Here is a 25,132-nt window from a genome sequence, read left to right as displayed (position 1 = left end):
TAGACTGCTTGCTTCCTGCTGATTAGGGGTGACCAACCAGTTCCTCAGGGCAAGTTTGATCTTTACTGTCAGGATATCTAAAACAACCAACCAACACCCCACCTCTCAGGGCCCTAGCATTTATATTCCCTCTGAAGAGTCCCCAGAATTCCAAATGTCACACACTCACAGAAACTATCTGCAGCTGGCAAAATTTGTCCTGCTAGTGCCTGAGGGAGATCATCATCAGATACTGGGGACAATCTGAGGCAGCCCCATGTCCCACACATGGGATTAAAATGACAACATATAATATTTTTTGTGATAAAAAAAAAAAACTCAAACTCTCACTATACATGTATTTAAGAAGCCCATTAATTCAAAATCAAAAGCATGGCTGCCATACTTCTCTCTGGACCATGCAGTACAAGTCTTTTGTGAAGTACAGCTCAGAAAACCCTCCGTGGAGATAACATGCATGAGATGTCTGATGTTGTAAGCAGAGATTACAAAAGGATGGGTTGCTTCAGAGAGGAGGACAAGGAGCCCTAAGGCTGGAGCACCACAGTTCACAATGGACCACAAAACCTACTCTCTGCTCTCGTAATCCCTGTTAGTGCTTAGGGGTGAGGTGACTGTCCTCTGACACCCCTGACTGTCCTCTCCTTCCTCTCAAAGCTGCAGAAAGCTCAAGCTGAAAAGCCTTCCAGGGCAGCTTCTGAGATGCCCAATGCTACAAAGCCAGTAGGTGGCACGGCCCCTGGTGACATGGAACCAGGACATACTCCTGTAATCCAGCACTGTGGGAAACAGAGGCAAGAGTGTCCAGAGTTCAAAGCCAGCCTTGGGTATATTGTAAATCTAAGGCCATACTGTGTCTCAAAAAATTGGAAAATCAATTATAAATCAACCAACGAGGTAGAGGGACTCTACAGAGAAAGCCTGGAAGATGACAGTTGATTCTCCGCGTCGGGAAATCTTACACCACCTCTAACCCCACCTAGAAGAAAGGTAGTTTGAAGAAAGGCTACGCCCACAGGAATTCAGGGTGGGAACGGCTTCTCACCTTTTCCCCCCGGCCCCACTGGGTCAGCTCAAAGGGCTCTCGGGTGCCCTTCTCTTTGGCACCTCCACATTTCTCCTCCTTGGGCACCAGTCTTTACCTCTTCCCATCTCCCTCCTTTCTCTGGCAGCACTACCAGCCCTCCTGGGAAAACCTAGCCTAGCTCTCTCTCCAATCCCCTGTGTCTACTTCTACCCCACCCCCTCTTCTCACAGGCTTTCTGGGTCAGAATCCCACCGGGTTGATAACCACTTCACATTAACTTTCGACTCAGTCAAAAATAACTCCACAAATCTCTAGTGTAATTCCAGCAACTATGCAAGGTGGCTGGCAACTTTAAAAAGGAGAGGTGGGGAAGGTAGGGCAGCTTCGCAGCCCCAGAGGTTGTTACACTGTTCCATGTCAGGACTTAGCAATGGGAATCGATCATCTTTAAATTCATCCCAGGGAGGATGGAGGAGCGGTAAGTCCGAGCCTTGGGGTCTTTAGTACGGAGAGTGACACGTGTGGTTTCCAAGTTCTGCAATATGGGTTGGGCAGATTAGAGTTTCGGAGGTCCTGGTATGGGGGAGCCGGGGTCGGGCAGACCCTCTCGGCCTTCCCGCTCCTCGGCGCGGCTGAGGAAGAGTGCAGAGCAGCCGAGAGCCTGGCCAAGGGTCATCCAGCCCACCCGGCTACGCGCGGCCGGGGCTCACCTCGATGAGCGAGTAGTTGATCTCCACGTCCGACTTCACGAAACCCCCGCAGCCTACCACGATGTCCTCGGAGCCGATCGCGCGCCCCGCGCCGCTCAGTAGCAGCAGCAGCAGCGCCGCGGCACACCGGCCCGCACGCATGGCCCGGCCTCCGCGTGCCTACCCTCCGCAACCCGCCCGGTCCCGCCCCTCACACCGCACGCAGCCGGCTCCTTCCTTCTCCTCGCTGGGCTGACAAGCCCAGGACCCGCCCCGGAGCTGCTCTGCGCAGGCGCGCCGCGGCCCTGCGCCCACGCCCCCAAGAAAGACCGACGCGACACGCGATCCGCCCGGAATGATGGCCGCTTGCGCCTCTGGCGTCCTGGAGGACTCTGCGCAGCCTCTGGAAGGAACAGCCCAGACAGGCTTCCACTTCAGAGTCATCGTCACGGCTAAGAGCTTTTTTGTTGATTAATGTATTCAACAAAGCCCAAGTCTTTTTGACTCACATATTTCACGCCAGATGTAATTTCAAAAAGCCCTTTAGAAATGTGTTATTTAGTTCTTTTTCCCACGACGCCATCTCTTACCAGTGCTTGACTGTATATTAAAATTTTGTTTTAGCCAAACAAGTCTAAGGCTTGCCTGAACCACAGGGCACATTCAAAACCAACCTGGGCAACTTTAGCCCTGCTTGGGTTACATAGAGAGTACTAGGGTAACCAGAGAGTAAGGGTGGGGGGTTGGGGGGTGTCTTGGGTTGACGGCAGTCAGTAAAGTGTCTCACAATGATAAGGATCTGAGTTTGACCCCCAGAACCATGCTAACACCAGCAACCTCAGCACTGGGGAGGTGGAGACTGGAGGACCCCCGGGGCTCACTGTCTAGTCTAAGGGGAGAACAGTAAGAAGCTCAGTCTCCGAGGATGTGGGTCACCTTCCTACCTGACAGTGATACTCCAGGCGTCCTCTGATGGATGTGCTGGGGCAGAAGGTTTATTATAGACATCTGGGAGAGCACAGCCAGAGGCGGGAACATCTGGGAGAGTCCAGAGTGAACGTGACCCTGAGCCATGAGAAGAGACAGGGAGGGGAAGGGAGAGTGGAGAGAGGGGAACCAAGTGCAGCAGCCAGGAGGCACAGAGGTGTAGCCCTGGAGAGTTCAGGGCAGGGGATGGGGGATGTCAGCCATGGTGGCCCTGTAAGAGTTAGGAGCTGAGTGTTGCTGATAGAACCTGGGGGCCAGGTCCGCTTTAATATGTTAAATAGGCACCTCAGCGGTGTGTCCCAGGTTTGACACCTCACACTGCTTCCATGATGGACGATAGAATTTGAGGTAATCTGGAATCTGTGTTCCTGGGCCATGGCTCAAAATGGCTCCAGAATAAACTATCTATTATTCCCCTTAAGATGAGAGCTCTGGTTTTGTGTTGACACACCCACACATGTGCACATAAAGAAATCTGTGCATCTGGCTTCTTTATTACCAATGATGTATTTCTGTTGACATGGTTTTCCATTACAAATGATGCTGTACTTGGCTTTGAGACTTCATCTCACTAGGTAGCCCTGGTAGGCCTCAAACTCACTTACATCCCCCTGCCTCTGCCTCCTGAGTGCTGGGGATTAAAAGCATATACCACCTACCTGGCTAAATGATGTTTTCTTCTGCAAAACATATTAACTAAGTTCATAATTATATTTAAAAAGATATTTATGGGGCTGGAGAGGCGGCTCAGCGGTTAAGAGCACTGACTGCTCTTCCGAAGGTCCTGAGTTCAAATCCCAGCAGCGACATGGTGGCTCACAGTCATCTGTAATGAGATCTGATGCCCTGTTCTGGATGTCTGAAAACAGCTACAGTGTACTTACATATAATAAATAAATGAATCTTTTTTTAAAAAAGATATTTACGTTTTATTTTGATCCCAACTCTAACTTGTATAGAAACACTTTGAGGTTTTTTTTCTCTCTTAAGCCTGAAATTCATCCAGTTTAATTGCCTTTGAATTCATTCTCTCAAATGAATTCATACACTTGAATAAATAATTTTTTATGCCAGGAAATAAAGCTGCTGCAGGTTAGAGCAATCAGTGCCAGGGGCGGGGGGGGGGGGGGAGGGGGGAGTGACACTCACAGGAAGAAGGGCCATGGCTTCTCTGTCCTCACCACCACCTCCACCTCCCACCAAAACGGACCCAAATAAACAGAGAGGATGTGAAGTTTCACTGACAGCAGGCTTGCCGCACACAGCTTGCAGACGCAGTTGCGAGTTCTTCGAGAGCCCTCTCCTGCTGAAAGCTCAGAAGAAGCCGGCTGAAAGAACACTGTGCATCATACTGCGGGCACAGGCAACCCCAAAAGGTGGGGCAAGCCAAGCTGGAGAACCCATCCCGCCTGGGCCCTGCCAAAGAGAGGCTGTGGGAAAAGGTGGGGGCAAGACCAGAGAAGTGGCAGGGTTTGGACAGGGCAGAGGTCTGCATTCCTCCCTCACTGGAGCAGAGCACCTGGGTTGGTCTGTCTGGGGCAGTTTTTCTTCCCTACCTTGGAAGGAGTACAAACTCGTTACACAAAGAGAAAAGTGGAAAGGAAATGGGGTTCCCTGTGACCTCAACTTTACTACATCTCCAACTGTGTATCTGTGCAAACAGGATAAGACAACACAGAGTCACTTGTCTATTTGCCTATCTGTCTTGTCTTATCTGTCTGTCTGTCTGTATTGCATTGCTGGGACACAACCCATGGTCCCCTTAGCCACACCCCTTGCTTTAAGAAAAGAAAATGAGCCCTGACTTAGGAACACTTCTCCTTCTCATACCCTGCTGGTGCTGGGATCTATTTCAGAGTGTTTGGAGGCCACATTTCCATATTAGTGGGTTTTGCCGTAGCATTTTAAGGTGCTGCTGCTGCTGCTGCTGCTGCTGCTGTAATATCAGTACTAATAACTAACTTACCGAGCCATGCTGTGTGACTTGCACTGCTTAAGCCATTTCAAGGGTTGTTTTATTTTCATCATTTGTATGTATGCACAGGAGTGTGGAGGCCCGGGAGAAGGTGTTGGGTCCCCTGGAGCTGTCATTGCAGATGCTTGTGAGCAGCTGGAAGAGAGTCGTGGGAACCCAACCCCAGTCCTTTGCAGAAGCAGTGGGAGTTTAGAGTGCCTGAGCCACCTCTCCAGCTCATACTAAGGTCTTTATTAAGATTGTTCTTAATAAGGCACACAGGCGGCTGGGCCAGCAGGGGCTTGGGTTGTAGGCTAGCCTGGTCTGCATAGTGAGACCCTATCTCAAAAACTAATAAATAGAAGGACAAATACACACGTAAATAAATATTTTTCAAAGTAAGGCACTTCTCATTCTTCGCAGCGCCTGCATTTAGACAACATCTGTCCCGAGTTGCTGGTCCTGTAAATTACTAAGTCTCTTGGCTCTTTCCGCAGGATACCTTCCTGCATTGCTAAGTCCAAAGTATGCAGCAAGTTTGGGAGGGACTTCTCACGGAGAGGAAGCATGGAGGTGGCCGGCCCGGCACTTTTCAGGGGTTCCAGAATCACCTCCCCGGGCACCAGCTCCACCTCTGTATGCAGCTGGACCTTGCCCTGGGGCCTCCGCTATCCAGCTCCAATCCCTGTCAAACCTGCCTGGTCCCGCCTCCTCCTCCTCGGCTTGGAGCTGAGTTCTGAAGGCTGCTCTGGGACAAACAGACTCAGACTGATGAACAGAGGGCGCTCCATGGCCACGCCTGGAGAGCAGTGCGCCGGCCTGAGGGTGAGTCCAGCCTGCCCCACTCCTTTCTCTGCTCCAAGGATAACTCAAGCTGCTGGGGAAAGCCGCACTGGACTTCAAGTTCTTAACCGCGGGAAGCTGTAAGACAAACAGTGCAGCTACAGATCATGACACTTTCACCAAATCCCTGCTCTTGTAGAGCCCCTGCCAGCCACTGGGGACTTTGTTATTTGCATAGTGCTAGTGGGCCGCTCCCCAAACCTTCCCACTTTTGCATTTCTTCTGTCCCTATCTTACACTAGTCTATGGCCTGAAATCCAGCAGATCAGGGCCAGATTAGCAGTAAGAGATGGTGTTCACAGAGAGCTGGTTCTGTGCTTTAGCACCGTACTGTGAGCCCAACTGTTTAGGTAGCTTCAGGCAGCACATAAGGGGAGATTCTATTATTCCTCCTTGAAAGAGAAGGGCACAGTTGGCTCTGTCACTTCCTGCTTGTGTGGATGCAAATGGGGCAATTCCCTTTTGGTACCTCAGTCTACTCATCTATGAAATGGGGACAATAGCACCAAGAGTTCTTTTTTTTTTTTTTTTTTTTGGTTTTTTGAGACAGGGTTTCTCTGTGTAGCTCTGGCTGTCCTGGAACTCACTTTGTAGACCAGGCTGGCCTCGAACTCAGAAATCCGCCTGCCTCTGCCTCCCAAGTGCTGGGATTAAAGGCGTGCACCACCACGCCCGGCTCCAAGAGTTCTTATAATGAGTAACAGCCAAGCCAGATGTGGTGTCACTCATCTGTAAGCCTAGCACTTGGGAAACTAAGGCCAGAGGACCACAAGTTCAAAGCCAGCCCCAGGGACCACTGCTTCCCATCTGAGTAGAATTAGGCAAGTTCCTTACCTTCTCTGGGTCTCTACTTCCCCAGAAACTAAGTCAGTATAACTCCATCTGCCTTACAGAGCTGATGTTAGGCTGAAAAGCATTGAGAATTAAAAGGCACACCAGATAGAGCTTGGAATATCTTCATTCGGTCTGTCCCCACGGGCAGGTGAGATTGGGACTCGGGTGGCTAACATCCTAATGGTGTCCCTGGTGTTCTTTTCAGGTCTGGAACCAGACAGAGCAGGAGCCTGCGGCCTATCACTTGCTCAGCCTGTGCTTTGTGAGAGCCGCCAGCAGCTGGGTGCCCCCCATGTACCTCTGGGTCCTCGGCCCCATCTACCTTCTCTACATCCATCGCCATGGCCGGTGCTACCTCCGGATGTCCCACCTCTTCAAAACCAAAATGGTAGCCACGGGGAGCCTGAACCAGGGAGTGGGGAGGGTAGCAGGGTTGAGGGCAGACTAGAACCTGGCAGAGGTCCCACGCCTCCCATCAGCAAGAGCACGGCACAGAGGCAAGAAGGGAAGCCGTTAACCAGCCAGATCAATAGTGAAGAGGGGACTGAGATAACCCCATGGGTCAAAGTTCTCACAAACAGATCTTGTGACTTTGCAAAGCCACACCCACTCTCACACAAAGAAACACATAGCTACAAGTGATGCGGCATTTCTCATTTGCTGTGGGAACCTTGCGAGTGTAAATGGTAATTTTAGAGCCACACAAGAATGATGGGTGGTTTTTTGGTTTTGCGTTTTTTGCTTGTTTGCTTGTTTATAACTTTAGCAGGTATTTTGCTTGTGTGTGTGTGTGGTTTTTTGTTTGTTTGTTTGTTTGTTTGTTTGACAAGGTCTCATGTGGCCCAGGCTGGCTTCAAACTTGCTCTGTAGCTAAGGGTGACCTCGAGCTCCTGATCCTCCTGCCTCCCCTTCCAATTCCTGGGATTACAGGCATGTCCACAACACCCCGCTCCTTAATGTCTTACTCCATTCTCTATTGGCAGTCGATCCCAGAGCCTCGTCCCTACACAGCAGAGCTCACCACTGAGCACACTTCCAACCAGTCCCATGCGTGTTTCCATGTCTTCTGCCCAATAATCCTGCTGAACATTTCCCAAGCTGTCCTACACTTGTTTTACCACTTTGATAAACACCGACATCACAAGCACGAGCCTTTCCACTCATTCATCAAATCCCCCACTGAACCATCCATCCCACAGCCCTGCCTGCCCTCTCCTGGACCTACTATCGAGACGACAGCTGACCCTACTCATGAGCGTGCCATGCCCATAACCATCACCACAGAAAAAAAGGCAGAAGTAGCGTTTATTGGGTAAGCTGTGGTACAGCCACAGCATCGAGTCAGCAGAGTCAGGACACCTAGGGGCAGTTTCCTTGGGGCTCTGCAGAGACAAGCAGACCCAATTGTAGTATCTCGGAACTGGTGGTTGGCAACAACTTGCCCTCAAAACTATGATGGCCCAGCCTTGGGTAAGAATGGCTCAATGTTTCCATCCACCCTAAACTGGCATCTACATTTCACCCGCCAACACATGGGACCATATCAAACCATACATAGACCTTTGGGTGAATGTCCCATCTTAAGTGACTTCTTCAACCCGAGCAGAGGCGATGTGGCCCTGGCTATTGTTGATCTGACAGATGTTCATGAGAGGGACAGAGTTGAGGATGGCCCATTCTGAGGGACAAAACGGTGAAGGCTCTTCAGGGAGGGGCTGGAGACTCTGAAGAGCACTTCCTGTAGGTGAAGTTGTAGATCTTAGGAGTGCAATAGCCTGTCGTGGGTTCTGGTGGGATATTAAGGCTGGTTAGATTGAGGATGTGAGTCTGTTGGTGTAAGTAACAACAACGAGTTTATTGACAACAAGTTGTCTGGAAGATTTATCCAGTCTGATCCAGTGTAAAAGTTGGAGTTGGGCAATGGTAGCACACCCTTTAATCCCAGCACTTGGGAGGCAGAGGCAAGAGGATCTCTGTGAGTTCAGGGTCAGCCTGGTCTACAGAGTGAGTTCCAAGACATCCAGGGTTACACAAAGAAACCCTGTCTTGGAAAACAAAATAAAACAAAAAATTAAAGAGGAGGAGGAGAAGAAAAAGGAAGAAGAGAAGGATTAGAAGGAGGAGGAGGAAGAGGAAGAGGAGGAGGAGGAGGAGGAGAAGGAGCAACAACTTGGCACTTCAGGATCCAGTCCAGAAAAGATAGGCTAATATCTTTGTTATAGAACTTTTTTTTCCCTCTTGAAACAGGTTCTTTTTCTCACTGTGTAGCCCTGGCTGATCTGGAACTTGGTATGTAGATCAGTTGGGTCTCGAACTCACAGAGATCCACCCACCTCTAACTCCCCAGTGCTTAGATCAAGAGCATATGCCACCATACCCAGCATGTACAACGATATGAAGTCAGATCTGTTGCATTTGGAAGAAACAAACTTGATTGGCCTTTGGAAGACTGAAAATACAAAGCAGTGTCCGGAACCTGCTAGAGGAACAGGAGGCTGACGTGGCTGCACTCTCCTAAGTTGAGGGGGCTGGAGAGACCACAGTGGTGGGCGTGTGAAGAGCACCTGTCAGTCAGGGAAGGCAACTGGGGTCTCAGACTCATGGGAGGAGTTAAAAGATGTGGTTTGGGTATTATTGTTGTTGTTTGTTTTGGTTTTGGATTTTTGTTTGTTCATTTGTTTTTTGTTTTTTTTTTGTTTTGTTTTTTTCTGACACAAGTTCTCACTGTGTGTCCTAGAACTCGATCTGTAGACCAGGCTGACTTCAAACTCAGTCTGCCTCTGAGCTCCCACGTGCTGGGATCAAAGGCGTGTGCCACCACCTCTTGGCTCTTTTTTTAAAATTACATTTTTTAAAATGCATTGTGTGTGCTTATGTGTGTGAGCTCACCAAGCAGGAGTCACCTTCAGGACTCTGCCCTTCCCTTCCTGGGTCCTGGGCTCAAACTCAATTTATTAGGGCTTGGCTGAGCCACCTCACTGGCCCAAAGGGTATGTTTAAAAGTTTGCGGTAAAGCATAAGCTGTGTAGATGAAGCCTGGGGATGCATCCAACAGACCCAGCAGGAATGAAGAATTATTATTTTTTTTTTAGTTTAGGTCTTGAACCCTAAACAGGGGACCCTAGAGTTTTACTTATTCGGAGGCAAGCAGATTTGACTGAACGCTATCCCAACATCTCTGTGGCAGTTAAGAAAGGATCTGTTTGATTGGACCCTTGGGAGGCAGAGGCAGGAGAATCATTTCAAGTTTGAGACTAACCTGATCTACCTAGCAGGTGTTCTAGGACAATCAGGTCTACATAGTGAGACCTGTCTTCAGTTTAAAAGGGAGGGCAGGCAAGATGCCTCCCGGGTAAAGGCACTTGTCACCAAACCTGATGTTCCGAGTTCAAACCTCAGAGGCCACACAGCGGGAGGAGAGAAATGACTCTCCCCATAGGCTGCCCTCTGACCTCCACATGCCTGCTGTGTGTGGCACGCAGCACCTACAGGCGCTCCACACTAATAAAGAAGTGTGATAAAAATGTTATTGCTTTCTGTCTCCCCCTTGAATGACTTTAAGACAGGAGCTATGGATCAGACTTACTTCTCTGAAGTTGGCTTGGCTTACGAGAGCTCTTTGGCCTTGTAGAGTAAATCCCTTTACCTTGAAGTCCTCCGTTGGCTTGTCACTCCAGAATGGCCTCATGCCTCTCGTCTGGAAGGCTTTTTGAAAAAAATAGGGTGAAGTGGAAACTGAAGGGTTCTTTGGAAAGTCAGTTGTGTGGAATTGGTAAACACGTGAAGGAGTGTTTAGCTGAAGTGGACACAGGTGGGAAGACTAAGGCAGACTCATGAAGGAACGTTTCACTGAAGCAGACTCGGGAGAGAGGATGTTCTGCTAAAGCAAGCATGTGAAACGACACGTGATGAAGGATTCTTTGCTAACAATATGCACGTATTAGTCCGCCTCCGCCTTACATTGCACAGTTGAGCTGCGTTTGTCAGGTGTCCATAGAGAGAAACGCACCAATAAACCAAAAACCCTTTTGGTGGTGTGTGCTGCATGTTCTTGCTGCTTCCGAGGACTCGGGCTGATTGGCAGAGTGATGTTAGCAGAGACAGACACACATGCTGAGGCAAGACACACACTGGGGCAAGACCCATGAAGGATATATGATGTTTGGAGGGAGGATAAAATGACTGGATGGACAGTGAAGGCGGCTGAGCTTGGCTTGCTTGTAGAGAGAGCTAACTGTGCAATGCTCTTCACTGAGAGAGGCACAGCCAAGGAGAACTTTACCTAGAGTCCCTCCAGGTCCCTCCTGCTGACTTGAGCCAAGGCGGAGGCCTGGCTGTCTCTGCTACGTAATATCACCGCTACTGATTCATGTTTGCTATCCCGACTCTACCGAACTGGACGGCTGGTATATCCGTGAAGTGTTTGTGAGTAGATCAAGCTGTCACTGCTGACTAATGAACTAAATTGCCAATTTCCAGACAACATAGGCAAGAGTCACTTCAGAGAACCTTAGCAAATAGGTTCACTCCCCCCACCCCTCCCCCATCTCCCCCTTCCCCGTATCCTTTCTTTTCCACTACCTCTGGTGGGTGATGGGATAGCAGGGACATTAAAGCATTTAAGAACCATAATTAAAAATAGAATTTGAAAAAAATTAAATTTACAATAGGGACTTGTCTCCCTGGGATTCAAGTACTCACTAAGACCCAGTAATGCTCCTTTAAATGACCTGAAGCCAAGCCCCTGGGTGGCTCTTTTAAAACCCTTGAGAGTACCAGATCTCTAGCTAAACTGGATTTGGATAGGAATTCTGGTCAGGATTCAGTGAAATTTTGTTTTGTAATATCATTAATGATGGGGGCCACACATTAACCTGTTTGCTGTTAAGGTCAGCCAAAGGCTCATGGGGGTTGCTCTTATTATAGTTTTCTCTATACTGGTCACATCACCTGTGGATGGAACACACTTCTTCTCACCATGTGTCTTGCCTTAGACATGCAGGGGACACCTTTCCCCTATCATTTGCCTCTTTACAGGGGGTGCTCTGGTTCGAGCCTAACCTCTTGCATCTGTAGTCCAGCTGCTTAGGAGGAGGAAGTGGCTCCCAGAGTTCCAGGACCTATTTAGAGGGATTGCCATTCCTGGTCCTTCTTGTCAATCCCTGGTCCTTCTTGTCTGCCTTTATCCTTACTGGCTCTGGTCTCTAAATCTGGTTTTTGACCCCTCAGGAAAGTTTTCCCAGGATTGTAAATGAAGCAATAGATATAGGTTTTAGTTTTTAACTTTCATTTAATATTTAGGCAATATGGACAGCAAAACAAACAGCTTTCTAATAAACTTTTGGGTTTTTTTGTTTTTTGTTTTTTGTTTTTCAAGACAGGGTTTCTCTGTGTAGTCCTGGCTGTCCTGGAACTCACTTTGTAGACCAGACTGGCCTCAAACTCAGAAATTCGCCTGCCTCTGCCTCCCAAGTGCCGGGATTAAAGGCATGCACCACCACTGCCCGGCTCTCTAATAAAAATTTTTTTAAAAAAAGATTGTATGTATATGAGTACACTGTTGCTGTACAGATGGTTGTGAGCCTCATGTGGTTGTTGGGAATTGAATTTTATGACCTCCCCTCGCTCCGGTCAACTCTGCTCGCTCAGGTCCAAAGACTTACTTATTATTATACATAAGTACCTTGTAGCTGTCTTCAGATGCACCAGAAGAGGGTGTCAGATCTCATTACACATGGCTGTGAGCCATCATCTGGTTGCTGGGATTTGAACTCAGGACCTTGGGAAGAGCAGTCAGTGCTCTTACCCGTTGAGCCATCTCGCCAGCCCCTCTGATAAACTTTTATAAGACTATTTTTTCTAAGTAGTTAAAAGCCGAGTAAGAAAGTTCCTACAAAACTTAAGATTCTTCTTTGTTGTTGTTGTTGTTGGTTTTTGTTTTGTTTTGTTTTTTGAGACAGGTTTCTCTGTATAGCCCTGGCTGTCCTGGAACTCACTTTGTAGACCAGACTGGCCTCGAACTGAGAAATCTGCCTGCCTCTGCCTCCCGAGTGCTGGGATTAAAGGCGTGCGCCACCACGCCCGGTTAAGTAAGATTCTTAAGCAAACATAAAATGTTTGTTCTTTAAATTCATTTTCTGTAAGGTCGCTAAGAGCAGACAGTATCTGAAGAGCCCCTCTCAGCTCTGCCGAGTGGTGTATTTCGGCAGTATGTCTATACCTCCGTGTCTTCGAACCTGCGTTTCACCCTCCTCCTCCCCCCCCCCCCCACCCCGTCCTCCTGAAGGCTTGTCCTTTGTGACTCCTGCCCTTCTGCAGGGCGCTTAAGCTGCTCGGGTTTGTCCTCAGCTTTCACTTTTTATTTTGGAAGCAACAAATCATTTTTACCTCAGGGGGGAAAAAATCTAATTTTATCATACACACGCCTTCCTTATCCAAAGCTAATATTCGTCCTTTAACCTTCCTTACCCAGAACATATCCTCACTTAGATTCCCTCTCACAGCTTCTTCTCTTCTGCATATTGGTTTTCTTTTTTATTGCTTTATTCCTCTTATTAAAATCATAACTAGAGCAGCATAAGACACTTAATACCTTACTAAAAGGAGGGTGGGTCTAAATTGCATTTGTGACATAATGTAACATATTAAAGATTACCTACTTATACTTTTTACTTTGTTAGGGTTTTTTTGTTTTTGTTTGTTTGTTTTTGTTTTTGTTTTTGTTTTTGTTTTTGGGACAGACATGTAGCTCATGTGGCCCAGGCTGGTCTGAAAGTTGCTAGGCAGCTCAGGCTGACATTCAATTTCTGCTTTCTGCCTCCACCTCTCCAGCACTGATACTGCAGTCGAACCACCCCCCACCCCAACACCCCCCACCCCGACACCCCCCACCCCGACACCCCCCACCCCGACACCCCCTACCCCCCACCCCGACACCCCCACCCTGACACCCCCCACCACCCACCCCGACACCCCCACCCCGACACCCCCCACCCCCCACCCCACCACTTCCACGTTGTTAAACTCTAAGGGTCTTGCTTGTTGTGGGTCTCAGGAGGACTTTATTGTTGCTTAAACTGTTTAAAGGCTTTCTTTTAAAGCCATGCCAGGGGAGACTGTACAGATGTGGGTGTTGAAAGAATTCACCAAAAAGACAGAAGCAGAGAGCTAATAGCTGCACCACTGCACTGTGGCGCAGCTGTAGCTGGCTGGCCTCAGAAAGTATCCGCAGAGAGGCATTCCAGGGCCTGCTTTAATCAGGGACTGTCTACTTCTTTTAAAGCCAGACGGTGGCGGCACATGCTTTTAATCCCAGCACTTGGGAGGCAGAGGCAGGTGGATGTGTGAGTTCAAGGCCAGTTTAATGTCTTTTCTGTAAAGTCTGAGCATAAAATTTGTTGTTAAGCATGCAGTTCAGTGGGGAGTTGGGAGGGAGAGAAGATGTCCCGTGATGGGTCTGTCTGTGAATGGGTGTTCCTATGAGATGCCCTCTGTGGTAAACAGATCAATCTGCTCTCCCATAGAAGAACTGGGGTACCTCTCTACAGGGACATCCCTCCTACACATAGCCAAACTGTCTACAGCCATCAGGACAATTTACAGCCAGTGGCCAAATTCTCCAGATGAGCCGTCTGGGTTCACACAGCGAAGGAGAGATTCCACTTACTGGATGAGAGGCAGAAGATCTCAGGATGGAACAGGACAGCAAGCCTTAAGAGGACTCCCACAGTGTGTGCAGATTAGCCTAGGAAGAGCTGCTGCCACCGGACAGCCATACCTCATGCAGGAAATCAGGAACTGGAAGATAGCCAGACATGGGCAGTGGTGGCACATGCCTTTAATCCAGCACTGGGGAGGCAGAGGCAGTGGATCTTTGAGTTCAAGACCAGCCTGGTCTACAGATGGAGTTCCAGGACAGCCAGGGTTACATAGAGAACTCCTGTGTCAAAAACAAACAAACAAACAAACAAACAAACAAACAAAAAAACCAAGAACTGGAAGACAAAAAAGAGAAGCATGCCTGGAAGTCTGGCCAGGAATATAACCACTTGGGCTCAACTGCTGTCAGTCATTCATTCTGTCCCCTCCCTACTCTGAAGAGGAGAAAGGTCCCCATATAGACCACCAAAATACTATGCCAGGGGAGGCTGTACAGATGTGGGTGTTGAAAGAATTCACCAAAAAGACAGAAGCAGAGAGCTAATAGCTGGGCCACTGCACTGTGGTGCAGTTGTAACTGGCTGGCCTCGGAAAGTATCCGCAGAGAGGCATTTCAGGGCCTGCTTTAGCCTACTGGGGCAGTCAGGTGGGTTTCAATATCACCTTCCCAAGAGCAATTGAAACTGGGGCTTGTGTTTAGCAACGACCTGGCATTTAGGCAGCGTGGATCTCTTGCTTCGAGGTAGAACCAGTCCAGCAGGACCATTCATCCTACAGGGGATCCCATAGGAAACTTCTTCACCTAGTATCTCTCACTTCATACCCTAACTCACACCAACACACGCACTTCCAGCTTCTTCTGTGGCCTGGGAAACACTGGACCAACTCAAGCTACTGAAGAGCATTTTGACATGAAGAGTTGAAGATCAGGATGGGTCTCAATGCCTCCCAAGCAGGGATGACACATCGGTGATGTCACTGAGAGAGCCCCCATCAGGCATTGCACATGAGGTCTTCTCCAGTCTGCCTTCACTTTTGTTTTCCCTCCAGGTGCTGGGCTTGGCCCTCATCCTTCTGTATACCTTCAACGTGGCCGTGCCTCTGTGGAGGATCCACCAGGGCGTGCCCCAGGCCCCAGAGCTTCTAATTCACCCTACTGTGTGGCTCACCACCATGGTAACTGCTGCTTCTGCAGGAGCCTGGCTTGCTCCAATAGCTGCTTTCCTGTAGCTGTGGGAGTGCGAGGGAGGTGGGAGCGTCCCCTTCTACCCTCCATCCCTTCTACCCTCCATCCCTTCTACCCTCCATCCTTTGTACCCTCCATCCTTTCTACCCTCCATCCCTTCTACCCTCCATCCCTTCTACCCTCCATCCCTTCTACTCTCCATCCCTTCTACCCTCCATCCCTTCTACCCTCCATCCTTTCTACCCTCCATCCTTTCTTATCCAGAGCTTTGCCACCTTTCTGATCCACATGGAGAGAAGGAAGGGAGTCCGGTCATCCGGGGTGTTGTTCGGGTACTGGCTGCTCTGCTGCATCTTGCCAGGAATCAACACTGTGCAGCAGGCCTCTGCAGGGGTGAGTGCAACCTGGGAAAATCTATGTGGCAGAGTCAGACCTCTTTCCTGCCCCCCTTTCCACACATAACGCCCTCCCCCATCAGTACCGCCAATCCCACATACTTTGTTTTGTTTTGAACTGATACATGATTATTTATACCCATTTGTAGGATGCAGTATGCTTAGTGTATGCTGTGTGCATATGCGGATGTGCACGGCTATGTGTGCAGAGGCCAGAGGAGGATGTGCTGTGTCTAGATCTACCACCCTCTCTGCCTTATTCTCTTGTGTCAGTGTCCCTGAATGAACCTGGAGCTAGACTGGCAGCCAGCAAGCCGAGCTTATCCTGTCTCTCTACTCCAAGGGATTGGAGCCACTCCTACATTTTTATGTAGTTGTTGGGAATGTAAACTTGCAGGCTCATGCTTTTTTGGCAAGCACTGCAGAAACATCTCCCAGCCCCTGCAGTGTGATATTTTCATGCATGGGTAAACTAAATAATAATCAAATAAGGGCAGTTAGCCACCTGGGCAGCTTTGATTTCTTTGTGATTAGAACATTCAGAATCAGGCTGGAGAGATGGCTCAGCGGTTAAGAGCACTGGTTGCTCTCCCAGGGGTCCTGAGTTCAATTCCCAGCGACCACATCGTGGGCTCATAACCACCTATAATGAGATCTGGTGCCCTCTCATACAGACATACACACATGCAGAACACTGTGTACATAATAAATAAATAAATACAGCTTTTTAAAAAATTCAAAATCCTTTCTCCCAGCTCTTTTGAAATAGTTCAATGTTGTAATTTTTTCAGGACAGTGTCTCATATAGCCCATGCTACCCTCAAATTTACTGTGTAGAGGAGGGCGATATTAAACTTCCGATCTTCCCTGCCTCAGCCTCCTGCTTGTGAGATTACAGGTACCCCTATGCCTGGCATTGTAGTGTTGTTAATGGCAGTTGCCCTCCTGGATGACAGGACTCCAGTGTTCTTTTTACACAGGAGGTTGACGGGTCCTTGCCCTTCCTGCCTGCATCCCTCATTTTCCAGTAAGACCCCTTCCACTTTCTGCTTCAGAAGGCAGAATGCTCTTCCCATTCCCTGATGACTAAGCATTCAAATATGTGAGCCCACGGGGTGGGGGTGGGGGATGGAGAGTGGAGGGGCCATTCTTGTTCAAACCACCACAGGGCTGGAAAGGAGAATGGAAGAAAACCCAGCGCTGCTTTGTGGTATTGTCCTGGGGACTGTCACTCATGCAGAAAGTCTGATATATGGCAGTAACATGCCATGAGCCAGGATGACCAGGAATGCTAGGACCAGGCTTTCGTGCACCAGGGCTTGGTTCCCATCTAGAAATTGCTCCAGGCCTCAGGAACTATGTCCAGCCTCAGCCCAGATCTCTGGGCCCCCTTCACTTTCTCACCACCACTCTTGGGCTCAGTGGGGCTTCTCTGTCCCCCACAGAACTTCCGTCAGGAGCCCCTCCACCACCTGGCCACCTACCTGTGCTTGTCCCTGGTGGTGGCTGAGCTGGTGCTGTCCTGTCTGGTGGACCAGCCACCCTTCTTCTCGGAAGACTCCCAGCCATTGGTAAGTCAATCCTGGCGTCCTCTAACCCCAGACCCTTCCAATGCCCACGACAGCGCGTGACCAATGTGTGTTGGCCTAGAGCACAAGTGTTTCCCTGTTGTCGTTCATTCAACCCTTTAGCAAAATCTGAACCCCACAGCCCAGCATGGGAGCATCTTTGATCCCAGCTCTGGGAAGGCAGGAAGACTGCAGACTCACAGGATACATCATTCTTATGACTGGTGGATTGGTTACTGTCTCATCACTGTGACAAAGTATCTGTCAACTGAAGGTGGTGCTTATCTTGACTCACACTTGCAGAGATTGTCAGTCCCTCATGATATGGGGGAAGCTCAGTTTGGGGGGGCATGGATTCGTGTGGAGGGAATTCTTCACACTAAAGGGGACCAAACAGGAAGCTCTAGCCCACAACACTCCCTCCCTCTAAAACACACACACATACACACACATACACACAGACACACATACATACATACACACACACACACACACACACACACTCCATCACTGAGCCCCATTAGCTCATCTTCATAACATGGTCCTTGCTTTGAGTTGTTGTTGTTGTTGTTTTGTGTTGTTTTTGAGGTTCGCTCTCATATTGAAGCCCAGAGTGGCCTGGTATTCACTAGTTAAGCCCAGGCTAGCCTTGAAACCCACAGCAATCTTCCTACCTCCAGAGAGCTGGGATTACAGGCATGAGCTACTGCCACACCCGGATGTTTGAGAACTTCTTGATCTCAGTCAAGTCATAGCTATTCTGAGTAATTCTTGCTCTGAGTTATCGCCTCCATTAGCCCATAGCCCTTTTTGTCACACCTGGTTCCCCCAGACGACAGGTGGACACTGTCACATCTGGTTCCCCCTGGACGACAGGTGGACACTGTCACATCTGGTTCCCCCTGGACGGCAGATGGACACTGTCACACCTGGTTCCCCCGGACGACAGGTGGACACTGTCACATCTGGTTCCCCCGGACGACAGGTGGACACTGTCACACCTGATTCCCCCTGGCCTTTTGTCTTTTCCAGAATCCGTGTCCAGAGGCTGAGGCCTCCTTTCCCTCCAAGGCCATGTTCTGGTGGGCCTCTGGGTGAGTGAGGTGTAGGGCTGAGGTGGGGTCCCCTGACTGGCGTTATGCTCTCTCGGCTTGTCAGCCCTACCCATCCCCACAGCATTCCCTCCTGCCCTTACCCACGCCTCCTTTGCCCAGCTCGGAGCTGCTTTCCAGAGTATTCCTCTCAATCTGTCCCAATTCACTCCTCAGAGAAAGATGTGACCTTGAACTCTGGCTCTTCCTCTTAGTGGACTTGTTAGGCACACCAGAGCCTCAGTCTTGCCCTCTGTAAAATGGGTGCAATTCTACCTCTATCAAATAGACTATACTCAGCGTGTTCATAGCAGGTACGGAATAAAATCACATCTATTACGCAGCCTCTGTCACTTGATGTGTTAACTAAGCATCTACTGCAAGCTAAGCCCCAGGAGTGAGATTGAAAAGGCCAAGTCTATCTTCTAGAGGATCCCAGGCTGGAGGAGCGAGCGAGTGCCTCAACCCTGCTCCCAACCACAGCACCCATCAGCTGTGCTGTCTGTTTGTGTCCTACTGAAATGTCACCCAGACTCTGTCATGTTGCTCACTAGGACCCCCAAGCAATTAACCATTTACAGAGTGGTCTATTGCTTGCTTGCCCTCGTTTGTTACGAGGACACTTGGCAGGACCTAGAGAGACAACCAGCACCCAACAAGAGCTTCCCCTTCGAGTTGTTGGAAAGATCAAAGATCTGTAACAACTTTTGGACCCTGAACTTCTGACTCCAGAGAGGGTCTGTTCCCCTCTTATGCCAGTGTCCTTTAAGTATTCAGTCATTTTTATGTCCCAGGTCTTTAAAAGGGGGTCTTTTAAAAGTACCTGGGTTCCCCCAGGGGTGGCTACTGCCTTCAGGACCTAGCAGAGGTGGCTTCCCAGGGGTCACGCAGCTACCTGCAGGGAGCAAGATGGGGTGTGGAGACAGCAGGAGGAGCTTGCTCTGCTGACCCCTCTTCCACAGACTGCTATGGAGGGGCTACAAAAAGCTGCTGGGACCAAAAGACCTCTGGTCACTTGGGAGAGAAAACTCTTCAGAAGAACTCGTTTCCCAGCTGGAAAGAGAATGGAGGAGAAGCTGCAATGGGCTGCCAGGGTGAGTGAGGGGTGGGCCGGAGCTCAAGAGAGATCCTGGTAAAGGACACTCAGCAGCAGCTGGCTTCTAGAGCACCCAGCAGCTGGCCTCTAGAGCACTCATCAGCTGGCCTCTAGAACATTCATCAGCTGGCCTCTAGAGCACTCATCAGCTGACCTCTAGAGCATTTATCAGCTGGCCTCTAGAGCACTCATCAGCTGACCTCTAGAGCATTTATCAGCTGGCCTCTAGAGCATTCAGCAGCAACTGGCCTCTAGAACACTCATCATCAGCTGGCCTCTAGAGCATTCAGCAGCAGCTAGCCTCTAGAACACTCGTCAGCTGGCCTTTAGAGCATTCACCATTAACTGGCCTCTGGGGCATTCAGCAGCAGCAGCTGGCCTCTAGAGCACTCATCAGCTGGCTTCTAGAGCATTCAGCAGCTGGCCTCTAGGGTACTTATCATCAGCTGGCCTCTAGAGCACTCATCAGCTGGCCTCTAGAGCACTTATCATCAGCTGGCCTCTAGAGCACTCATCAGCTGGCCTCTAGAGCACTTATCATCAGCTGGCCTCTAGAGCATTCAGCAACTGGCCTCTAGAGCACTCATCAGCTGGCCTCTAGAGCACTTATCATCAGCTGGCCTCTAGAGCATTCAGCAGCTGGCCTCTAGGGCACTTGTCAGCTGGTCAACCAGGGCTACAGAGTGACCTTGTCTCAAAACAACAATAATAAATGACCAGAATTTGTTGGTCTGCTACAGCCATTGAATATAACTTGGGCCCTGTGCCCATGTTTCCTCTCTTCCAGGCACAAAGGGCACAGTAGTGTGGGGGCCCCTGAGACAGAGGCCTTCCTGCAGCCAGAGAGGAGTCAGAGGGGCCCACTACTCAGGGCTATCTGGCGCGTGTTCCGGTCCACCTTCCTGCTGGGGACCCTCAGCCTGGTCATTAGCGATGCCTTCAGGTTTGCTGTTCCCAAGCTCCTCAGGTAGGCTCTGGCTCTGGCTGAGGTACCTCAGTGGCATCCTGGGAGGAAAAATTCTGCCTCTGTGTGTACATCAGGGACTCAGGACCACAGCACATGTGCAATAAGTCTGCGGAAGTGGGGGACACATGTCAGGAGAAAGTGACTGATCCCGGGAGGGCAGAGGGCTGTATCAGTTAAGGTTTGCTGCTAAACTATCGTCCCCAAGGTTAGAGCTTAAAGTCACAGGCATTCACGCACTCAGCTGATCAGGATGTATGGATGGGCAGTTTGGGCTGGATCCCACTGGATGGGCCCACTCAAGTGTTTGTGGCTGATGGCTGAGTAGGTCAGAGATGTATGAAATGGTCTCACCGAGGCTTTGCTCCATGCAATTTCCATCTCTAAGAGACTAGGGCAGGACTGTTCAAGTACTACTGGACATGGCCAGGGAGACAGGACAAAATCACACATACACAGACACACAGACATAGGCACACAGACACACAGAGACATACACACACACAGATACACAGACACAGATACACAGACACACACAGGCACAGACACACACAGACAAACATACATAGACACACACAGACACACAGACACACAGACACACACACACACACACACACACACACACACACACACGGCAAAGCCTGGCAGTGAGGAGCTGTCATTCTTACTCAAGAGGTTAAAGGAGGAAGATTGCAAGTTCCAGGCCAGCCTGGGCTACACCATGGGCTCTAGGCCTGCCTACATCACTTACTAAATGGAAAGTAAAGCCAGGCTTGGCATTGGGATTTGTGATGACAGCGCCCAAGAGCCTGGGGGTAGTAGGGTCACAGCTTGAGACTTGAAACACAGAATGAGTCCTAGCCCCAACTAGAGCCAAACCAGGGCTTCAGCTTGTGTCGGTTCAGTGGTCAAGTGTTTGTCAACCAAGCTCTGGGTTTGATCCCTAGCACCTACATGCCCGTATCCTATCAGAAACTCAAGCTCATGGTATGCATAGTGAGTCTGAAGCTAACCTGAGCTACACGACCTCCATCCCCACCCTGTTTCAAAAAGAAAAAAAAAAAAAAAGTCACATGGAAAAGAAACATGGACAGGGTAGAGGTCATGACCCCGATGACCCTGCACCCAGATGGCTTAGGCCTCACTGCTGTCCCTCTTCCTGCATCCCAGTCTGTTTCTGGAGTTCATGGGTGACCGCAACTCCTCGGCGTGGACAGGCTGGCTCCTAGCTGTGCTGATGTTCGCGGCAGCCTGCCTACAGACGTTGTTTGAACAGCAGCACATGTACAGAGCCAAGGTCCTGCAGATGAGGCTGCGAACAGCCATCACTGGCCTGGTGTACAGAAAGGTGAGCGCCAGGGGCGGGAGTGTGAGCATCCATACGGCCTAGTCTCCTGTCCTCCTACCTCCTTGGTTAACGCTCTGTGATCGGGCCCTGATCTGGGTACCTTCTCCAATCTGTTAATTAAACAAGCAAGGGACAGTGACTTCCCCCTAAGTCTTTCTCTGGAATCCTGACTGTGAGAATAAGAGATATGTGTAGCTATGCAGTTCTGGCTGGGGGTGGCCCCAACCATCTGTCTCTGGCAAGTTGTTAAGACACTGTGAGATCTCTCCCAAGACAAGCTCCTCTCTGGCACCCCGGCTTCAGTCTTTTCCTTCTCCCAGCGTGGGGCTCCTGGGGAAATGGCAGTTTCCAGGTATCCATTGTTTCTCTAGCCTGCCTGTGCAGAGGAGGGACACAGGATAACCTGTAGTCCCGCCAGGATGCTTACATCCCTTGTGAGTCTCCAAGGCTTTGAGCTCAAGAGGAAACACAGCCTGCCCTGCAAGGCAGCCTTTGATCCTCAGAAGAGGGCTGACGTAACCTGACCCCCAGGGAGACGCCTTCTTGGCTCTTAGCATGGCTGCCCATTGAAAGGAACTATAAACATCTTTGAGCTCTGCTTCTGTCACTCAAACTCCAGCTGTGCCAACAAGCCTGGCTCCACTGAAGTTCTCAGGAGGCAGCAGGGGTGGGAAGTCCCCGTGGGTGGGGCTGCAGCTGGCCCTCTGTGAAGACTTGCAGAGTGGGGAGTTCTACACCTTGGATCACATTAACTCTCACACAGCACAGAGCAGGCAGGAAGAGCCAGTGTTCCTCACGCTGGGTCCTGAGACCTCAGTAGCTGGCAGATCAGAAGCCACTGGAGAAAGAGGCACTGGAGGCAGTAATGGTCAGGAAGGTCAGGCTGGGACAATCTAACACCCTGTCCTGTCTGTGCCATGCCTTAGGGGTCCTGAATTCCTGGCCTATGGGTCTCTGGCTCTGACTCTGACTCAGGGCAAGTTGCTTCGCTTCTCGGCGCCTCAGTTTCCTTAGCTGTAAAATAGGGTCCACATTGATCCTGGAATCACTTTTCACTTCTTAACAGCTGGTCCATGCAGTGTACCCACAGGCCTGGTTGCAGTCACCAGAGTGACCCCAGCATCAGTACAGTGTAGCCTGCATCTGTCCCTGACATCTGAGGAGAGGAGGCTGCTCTCAGCACAGACATGGGTATCCCTAGCACAGGGGGCAAATGAGCCCAGATCACCCGGGTCTAGCTTTCTGTAATTTTTACTTACAGTGTCCCCCCAGATCCCCATGCCCAACCCTGGGAGTTAGCTTGGGAAAGTTTACAGGTTCACTGCATAGGTGGTAAACTGAGGCTGGGCCTGCACTCAGTGCCCACTCCCATTCCTCCCTCCTCACATGTCCCTCTTCCTCACACCGGCCCAGGTCCTGGTCCTGTCCAGTGGTTCCAGAAAGTCCAGCGCAGCAGGGGACGTGGTCAACCTGGTGTCGGTGGACATCCAGCGGCTGGCCGAGAGCATCATCTACCTCAACGGGCTGTGGCTGCTCTTCCTGTGGATCTTTGTGTGCTTTGTCTACCTGTGGCAGGTGTGGATCTGGGCCTCCATATCCTCCTATTCCTCCTCCCCTCCCTCCTCCTCCTATTCCTCCTCTTCTCCCTCCTCCTCCTCTCCCTCCTCCCCTTGCTCCTCCTCCTCTCCCTCCTCCCCTTGCTCCTCCTCCTCTTCCTCCTCCCCTTGCTCCTCCTCTTCCTCCTCCCCTTGCTCCTCCTCCTCTTCCTCTTCCTCTTCTTTCTCTTCCTCCCCTCCCTCCTCCTCCTCCCTAAACCCAGTCTCCATCTGTAAATTGATACAAAGTGAAGAGTCTTAGAGTGACCTCTGCTCAGGTTCAAGCCCAGGCTAGCCCCCTCCAGCACTGAGTTCTTTCTCTTTCTCAAAATGCTGATGATAATGTGGATGAGTTCACTTTGGGGTTTTAGGTTGGTTCAGGTTGGGGTTTGGGTTTTTTGAGGCAAGACCTTGTGTAACCCTGGCTAGTTTCAAACTCATGACATAGCTGAGGCTAGCCTTGAGCTTCTATCCTCCTGCCTCCACCTTGTAAGTGCCTGATTACAGGCGTGTGCCCACCCAGATGGGATCCTTACTATTACCAATTCTCAGTGGGTTCTCGGGGAACTCAGTAGGCGAATCCGTTATGTTTTGGAGTGGCTGGTGCCGCTGAACCATGCTCACCAACACAAGGCTGAAACATAGTGCCGGGGAAGAATTGCCGCCACGTGCAGAAAGCACAGTGCCATGGCATCAGCCGGGAAACCTTTTCTTCCTTTTGCTTCATGATACAAAAGCATCTGCTATTATCACTATTATTGTTATTATTATTATTATTATTATTATTATTATTATTGGCTCTGGCTGTGCATGGACTGCTGCCTGGGTTTAAATCTTGCTCTTACCATTTACTTGCTGTTAAACGTCACACTACTAACTCACCCTCCCTGTGCTACAATTCCTTGGTTCTAAGAACAGAGGATAACTAAAAGCAGGCTCCTGGTTCTACATGGGTGAGACCCAGAGAACCTGACAGAGTTTATGCAGCCTCTGCCTGAGGGGCAGCCTCTGCCTGAGGGGCAGCCTCTGCCTGAGGGGCAGCCTCTGCCTGAGGGGCAGCCTCTGTCTGAGGGGCAGCCTCTGCCTGAGGGGCAGCCTCTGCCTGAGGGGCAGCCTCTGTCTGAGGGGCAGCCTCTGCCTGAGGGGCAGCCTCTGTCTGAGGGGCAGCCTCTGCCTGATGGGCAGCCTCTGTCTGAGGGGCAGCCTCTGTCTGAGGGGCAGCCTCTGCCTGAGGGGCAGCCTCTGTCTGAGGGGCAGCCTCTGTCTGAGGGGCAGCCTCTGTCTGATGCAATCACTTGGGTCCAGCGGGGCTCTGGGTATGGATTCAGGAATGGTAGACATGAATTTGAGAGCTTGAGAATATAAGCTGAGTTTAACAAGAAAGTCTATGTGGTTTGTGGGTGCCTTATTGGCATAGCCCAAAGGCCATTTTGAGCAATGCCTTTAACAGCCCTCTGCATCTTGCCTGTGACCAGGGTAAGATGAGGCATGAATTCCCCGATGTGGCATCGTGTTGGTGCTCTCAGAATCTGGGGAACTTAGTTTCCAACTTTTGGATTAGGTATTCTCGGGCTGTGTATCTAAGGTGCTTTGCACAGTACCTAGTGCTCACTTGCATAGTGTTGTTAGCTGCCATCTGATATGTGAGGGGAGCCATCACCACCATTGAAAGTTTCCTTATTTATCTCTGTGGTGCCTCGTGTATGCCATGCAAGCAGTTTTCCACTGAGCTACATCTTTGGTCCTTAAAAAACATATTTTCATATTTATATAACAATTATATAATATATAAATACTATATATTTATATATTATATTATATATAATATGTTATATATAATGTTATAATTTATATTATTACATATAGTACCATATGTTTTATGATATATTTATATAG

The 25,132-nt window shown here is 49.9% G+C and overlaps 2 protein-coding genes across 8 annotated transcripts in view; one reads left to right on the top strand and one right to left on the bottom strand.

The window, feature by feature from the left end:
• Nomo1 (nodal modulator 1) overlaps positions 1 to 2,014 on the bottom strand; it is a 50,517-nt gene extending 48,503 nt beyond the window's left edge. Inside the window, exon 1 of the mRNA NM_153057.4 lies at positions 1,738 to 2,014. Coding sequence (NP_694697.3) covers positions 1,738 to 1,878 — 141 coding nt within the window. The 5' untranslated portion in view covers positions 1,879 to 2,014. The remainder of the gene's footprint in view (positions 1 to 1,737) is intronic.
• Positions 2,015 to 5,218: 3,204 nt separating this feature from the next.
• Abcc6 (ATP-binding cassette, sub-family C (CFTR/MRP), member 6) overlaps positions 5,219 to 25,132 on the top strand; it is a 56,382-nt gene continuing 36,468 nt past the window's right edge. For 6 of the 7 annotated variants that reach the window (XR_391346.4, XM_006540945.4, XM_006540946.4 and 3 more), the window contains exons 1-10: positions 5,219 to 5,482; positions 6,540 to 6,722; positions 15,044 to 15,169; positions 15,444 to 15,572; positions 17,020 to 17,145; positions 18,175 to 18,236; positions 19,196 to 19,327; positions 20,117 to 20,296; positions 21,464 to 21,641; positions 23,055 to 23,216. Coding sequence is in view for 6 of the 7 variants with exons in the window: in XM_006540945.4 (XP_006541008.3) it covers positions 5,225 to 5,482; positions 6,540 to 6,722; positions 15,044 to 15,169; positions 15,444 to 15,572; positions 17,020 to 17,145; positions 18,175 to 18,236; positions 19,196 to 19,327; positions 20,117 to 20,296; positions 21,464 to 21,641; positions 23,055 to 23,216 (1,536 nt within the window). In the remaining variant the exon portion in view is untranslated. The remainder of the gene's footprint in view (positions 5,483 to 6,539; positions 6,723 to 15,043; positions 15,170 to 15,443; positions 15,573 to 17,019; positions 17,146 to 18,174; positions 18,237 to 19,195; positions 19,328 to 20,116; positions 20,297 to 21,463; positions 21,642 to 23,054; positions 23,217 to 25,132) is intronic. The other variant, NM_018795.2, reaches the window with a different exon arrangement.

Source organism: Mus musculus, chromosome 7 (genome assembly GCF_000001635.26).
Source record: "Mus musculus strain C57BL/6J chromosome 7, GRCm38.p6 C57BL/6J".
Classification (NCBI taxonomy): Eukaryota; Metazoa; Chordata; class Mammalia; order Rodentia; family Muridae; genus Mus; species Mus musculus.
The sequence above is the reverse complement of the archived record's forward strand: the minus strand, read 5'-3'. Positions and strand labels throughout refer to the sequence as shown.